The sequence below is a fragment of the Bidens hawaiensis genome, unplaced genomic scaffold, assembly GCF_021521415.1.
Source record: "Bidens hawaiensis isolate Kalapana, Puna unplaced genomic scaffold, B.hawaiensis_p1.1 tig00008321_1, whole genome shotgun sequence".
In the NCBI taxonomy this organism is placed as follows: Eukaryota; Viridiplantae; Streptophyta; class Magnoliopsida; order Asterales; family Asteraceae; genus Bidens; species Bidens hawaiensis.
The window spans coordinates 341,283-347,516 of NW_027491591.1; the positions used below are offsets into that span (position 1 = coordinate 341,283).

A 6,234-nucleotide genomic window follows, 5' to 3' on the forward strand; every position below is an offset into this window, starting at 1 on the left:
GTTATTTCCTAAGCCGCGTTAGGCCGAGACCTAAGTGATGTCTTGAGGGGATAATTAAGTAATATAATATTTTGTGTCAACGTGTTCACCAACATGTGTTGCTGACGTATTTTATAAATTGTTTTACTGGTAATCAAGATTAGATGTTTGGAGATGATGGATAGCCGTTAGACGATCTGATGGCTCAGTCGCAATTTTATTATTAAAATAATGTAAATTATGGTTTTTCTTCTTCAAACGTTTTTGTAACTACTAACGGATGTTTAATCCCCGTCTTTTAGAAAATACTAATATTTGAATCACAACTTCCGCTTTACAACCTTAAACTCTGATATATTTACAAAACATGTACCAACTATTGGTCACACGCCTAGACCTAAGTTGGGGTGTGATAGGTTCCAAACCTTCGATTTCTCAAACTTTTTTTGTGTATCATGTCACATCATATTGACAATTCAATTCAACATCCACGGGTCTTCCCAAACTTGGTTCAGACATCTATTTCATCAATCGAATTTCAATCAATTAGATCAATTAATTTTCAACCAACCTTAGCCGAGCATTCGACTTTCAACACAAAGAGATTCAATCGATTTTAGGTATATGATTTTAATCAATTCGAGCACACTGATTTTTGATCATCTATGTATGTATATGTATAACTCATAAATATATATAAATATAACATTAATAATACCTTAATGTTATATAGATTCTATATTTCATTTATTAACTTGTATATTATTAATACACCATTTTTTAGAAGAGCTTTTATTCTATAATATTCACTTAATTCCCCGATTGAATATTCTTGTCTTACTTACAACTAAACCTATGGGTTTTTAAGCTAGTTTTTCATATTCTTGTCTAACTAAAAACTGTATAGTTATAAATACATGTTATTTGTAATCAAGTAATCATAACAGTCAATAATGCAATCGATGTTTAGACTTGAAATTTGATTGTCATTTAAAAACAGCATGACAAAATTCAATTAAGTATATAATCCATAATATTAATATAAATGTTGAAAAAAGAAGGAAAATTGAATTGTAATAATCCAAACTATTAACCATTGACCATTAATAATCCCAACTAACAATGTGACTATTAGCAATCTCAACTTTCAGTTTTGTTACCAATAACAATCCCAAACTAATAAATTGTTAACTTCGTTAATTATTTACTTCAAATTAGTGTGAAATTATCCAAACACCCTTGGTTAAGAAAAGAAAAGAAATACAACATAAATTAGTTGGGACCCACAATAAGTAATAAATATTACAACCTGTTCTTCATCCCCACCGGCAACCACCACCATAGACGACACTACCCCACCGGCCGGCCACCACCAAAGACAACCACTCGTATTTGTCACACCAAATCGGGCCTGCAAGTCACTCCATCTTCTCAACCCAGACATGCAAATCAATCCATCTAACGGTTTCCATTGTTTCATAGCCAAGGCTCACCATAGAATGCCAAATTATTCATGGCATAAGCACTGAAATTAACATATACGATGATATGTGACTAAATATTGAGTTTCGTTCAAGATCTAGGGCTGAAAATTATTGACTATCAATTTCAATACTAGCAAAACAAGTGCAATATACAAGAAATCTAAGAATAATCATTGAAAACAACTACAGGATGCAAATTTTTTCTATGAGCTCCCAAAACTAATTTAGATGTATACATGTTATCAAGGTTGCAAAAGTCGCTAGGCGGACCCTAGGTGGCCGACTAGGGAGTTGGGTGTACTCGGAGTACTCGGGGAGTACTCAGACATGGTAAATATAAAGAAAATTAGTTTTTGGATATTATATATATGTCAAATATCATAAGTTTACTAATATTTATAACAAAATAGGTGAATATCACTATAAATAAAAGAAATATATTTTTAAATAAAAAATATTCTAACAATTACTAATCATTAATATAAAAAATTGATATTTAATCTTTAATATTATTGAAACACGAATTATGTTTTATTGTTTTGAGTCAAAATCGGTCAAAGTTCACCGATAAGATGTGGTTCTGGCTGAGGTTGACCACATTTGACCGATTCTTAGTAACTAGGCGGAGTTACAGAAACTCGCATCGGCGACATACCTTGTAGCGAGTACTCGGAGAGTACTCGGCCTTGTAATCATACTTTTACAACATTGCATGTTACAATCTGAATAATAAAATGTCTAGAAAAACAATCAAGGTGATTCAGAAGATTAGGATTAGTTAAATCCTCAAGGTTTTACAGAGAATAGTGCGATTCGCAAAGTCAAATCAGCCTCGAAGAACTGAGAGAGACGAACACCTACTATAATTTTGGAAATCTAGGGTTTTTGACTTTGTATACAAATGTAGGGGTGATAGTTTGATCTTGATGTTAGCCGGACGGTGGAGGAGTGTTGTCGACGGTGGTGGTCACCGGTGAGGGAGACGACGGGGATGAAGGTTTATTATTTAAATACATTTAATTTTCTTAATTGTTTTAATATTTAAGTGGGTCCAACTAGTTGATTTTCTATTATTTTTTCCCTTTTAAACATAGGGTATTTGGGTAATTTCACACTAACTTGAATTAAATAACTGACGGAGTTAATGATCCGTTAGTCTGAGATTGTTATGGGTAACATAAACTGAAAGTTGGGATTATCAATAGTCACATAAATAATTGAGATTATTAATGATCAATGGCTAATATTTGGGATTATTAAAATCCAATTTTCAAAAAAAAATGACTATATAATCTAACTCAACTCACTAAATAAGATGAATATATATATATAATTTTTTAATTATTTAGCTGTCACATCTCATTTGCCCTATTCAACCGTTTTGTTTTCAAACCTTCAATTTCTCGAATCTTTTTCTTTATCATATCACATCGATTCAATTCAATTCAATATCGACAAGGCTTGCCAAATTTGGTTCATACATCTATCCCATCAATCGACTTTCAATCCGTTAGATCAATTAATTTTCAACCAACTTTAACTGAGCATTGGACTCAACACAAAGAGATTCAACCGATTTTACGTATACGACTTTTAATCAACTCGAGCGACCCGGTTTTAGATAACCATGTTCTTTATGATCATCTATGTACTTGTATGTATAACTAATAAATATATATAAATACAACATTAACAATACCTTAATGTTATATAAATTATGTGTTTCATTTATAAACTTATATTTTATTAATACAACATTAACATTGTTAATTTGGAAGAGCTTTATTCTATAATATTCACTTCTCCAGTTTAATATTACATCAACATTTTCGTTTCTTAATCTTTACCGGGAACCCACCTATCATCTTCGACGTCATAGCCGTCACAATAGCAGGTTCACTGCCATCAGCCACAACCGGAACCACTTTAAACTGCCGTAAAACACCCGCGACCACCCTCTTCATTTGTAAAAATGACATATCCTTCCCCAAACAAATCCTTGGACCTGCCTGAAACACCGTATACGTATATGGATCCCTCGCCTTAAATCTCACATTCTTCGTCTTCTCATCCTTCTCAAACCACCGCTCTGGCCGAAACTCCATCCAATCTTTGCCCCATAGCTTCTCCATTCTCCCCATTGCGTAAATATGGTAACTCACCACCATACCTGGTAAACAAAGTTATAACTTTGTTTATGTAGTTGGTTCTCCATAAACTATTTATGGGTTAAAGATGATAAAATTATATTAAAGCGTTAAATATAATTAAAAAGTGGAATAGCTTTATGTGGTTATTTTTTTAACGGCCAACAAACATAGAGTGTCTAGGTACTTCGTACGAGGTGATCCAATGGTAAAAGTTCACCGCCGCTGGCCCAAGCCAGCCGTACGGAGCACTTAAGCGTCTCCAGGTTATCTCCAATTCCAGGGAAAACTCACTGATGGTAAAACCTGGACACCCTCAGGATTAAGCTGGAGATCATAAAGATCCCAATCTTCCTTCATTGAGCCACCTAGTCTTCCTTGATCGAACTTTATGTGTTTAATAAGCTGGTATTACCAAACTAAAAGGAATAACTTTTTAATTTCGTTTTTTATTTTGTGAAACTATTATTACTATTTTTTTTTCTTGTTCTTGTTCTTTTAGCTACACTTTATATGAATTATAATTTACTGTGGATACGTTTGTATGTTATTTATCGAATTAGAGCACCTTTCTTCACAATCGTTCCGTCAGGCAAAACGTCGTCGTCCACTGCGGTCCTTGAGTCCACGGGAACGGGCGGGTAGAGCCTCATGGTTTCACATAAAGAAGCATGAGTATAGACCATGTCCTTAAGTTCATCATAAGTTGGTGAATCTGATTTCTCATTAATTTCTTCAATAATTTTATTTTCAACTGTCGGATTCTTAAAAAGTAACCAGAAAAACCACGTCAGCGCGGCAGAGGTCGTGTCTCTACCCGCAAATATGAAGCTGTTAATAATATCCATTAAGTAATTTTCATTCGAATAACCCGAGTTTATGAATCGCGATAACAAATCATTAGAAGGATGTTCATTCAGGACTTTCTTTGTGAATTCAGTGACTTCTGACTTGGCTTCTTTGAGTCTTTTTTCTGACCCTTTGTTTAGAAACCTTTTGATTTTCCATATTAAAGGGGTAATCGTATGGTACCTCTTTGTGCTGAGAATAAGAGCCTCATCAAAGGCGACTGAAAATTCTGCTAGTGGAAACGATGGAGTTAAGCAGGCTGGATCATAATCAAACGCGATTTTACAAATATTGTCTAGAGCAAATCTTTGAAGAATATCTTGAAGATCAACAACAGTATCATTAGCAGCAGCAGTGGCTAACATGGGAATTAGACGTTCGTTTAGTTCAGTGTCCACGACATGTTCAACGAAATACCGAAGTGATTTTGTACTAAATACATGGCTATATAGTTGTCTTTGGGACTTCCATTGATCCCCATCAACGTTAAATATTCCGTCTCCAAGGAAATCAAAGAGTACGGTATGCGAAATTTCGCCCTTTTGGTACGTTGGGAAGTTGGATTTAAGGATGTGCTCGACAACCGTGGGGCTCCCGGTGATGACACGGGTTGGACGGAAGGGACGGCTGAGGACTACGGTTGATGTGGGGGAGTTGTGGACGAGGTCGGATGTCCATGCAGTAAGACGGTGGCGATTGGCGTAGATAGAGAGGTAGTTTCCGATGAGTGGGTATGATTTATTGGGTGATGATATTGGGTAAGATTTAGATATGGATTTAAAGGTGAATAGTAAAGAAATAAGAAAAGAAAAGGCAAGTAAAGGGTATAACATTTTTGTTGTGTTTAATCACAACTTGAGATTTCAATGGATTACAATGTTTAAGGTTTTAACATTTATTTATAGTGGATTTAGACATAATGACGTTATTCTGACATTTACAATTATAATACATATAAAAATGATCTAACTATTAACTTTGGCTCAATGGTTTGTAACTTTAGAAATATATATATAAAAAAGGCTCCTTTACTTATTTTATTAAATAATAGCCTATTTACGGTAAAAAAAATTGAACCTTTAGAGTGAAACTTATATAAACAAAAGTTTAAAACTTTTATGGTTAAACCATGTGTAATCAAAATGTCTCACCTCTGAACGCTATGCGTCATGTGACGCCCAGTTAGAGTTATGGTTTTTTTTTTCAAAAAGAGGGCATAGTCATAATGCCCCACCCCTAGGCATTATCTCCACGTTGTGCCCAATCACTTTTATACTTTTTTGTTTTTTTTAAATAATAGTTCATTATATATATAAATATAAAATTTAAAAAACTACATTAAAATAAAAAAAATACATCAAACTCATAAATAAAAACTGCATTACAATAAAAAAAATACATTAAACTAAAAAAATATACAATAACAATAAGACTCTCGGGTGGTCTTCAGATAGCTCGTTTGTTAAAACCTCGATGTCGTGGTCCAATTCCTTCCTTTTAAGTACTTCGACAGCGTCCAAATTTACTTCGTGGCCCATCACGCTCATGGTTTGGTTTTGGAAATCGGGCACCATATTTGGGATAAGGGCTCAAGTACTTAGATATTGTATGTACAAGACCATTCGCGTGTCGAATGGATACAGGGTTTGAGAGATAGGGATTTTTGGCATCGAGATTGTAGATGGGTTCAGTTGTGGATTATTTTGGTCGGGATTGTTTGCGTTGCCTTGTCGGGCGTATGCGGCAAAACCGAGTGTTTGGTTATTGTAGAGAAA

General features: G+C 34.3%; 1 protein-coding gene across 1 annotated transcript; it reads right to left on the reverse strand.

Annotated features, from left to right (window-relative positions):
* Positions 1–3,213: 3,213 nt before the first annotated feature.
* On the reverse strand, positions 3,214–5,352 carry LOC143637492 (cytochrome P450 94A1-like). The gene is made up of 2 exons (XM_077104871.1): positions 4,179–5,352; positions 3,214–3,633 (listed from the first exon to the last, which is right to left on the reverse strand). Exons 1-2 carry the CDS (start codon positions 5,290–5,292, stop codon positions 3,284–3,286), a joined length of 1,464 nt encoding a protein of 487 aa, XP_076960986.1. The 5' UTR covers positions 5,293–5,352; the 3' UTR covers positions 3,214–3,283.
* Between the last annotated feature and the right edge of the window lie 882 nt (positions 5,353–6,234).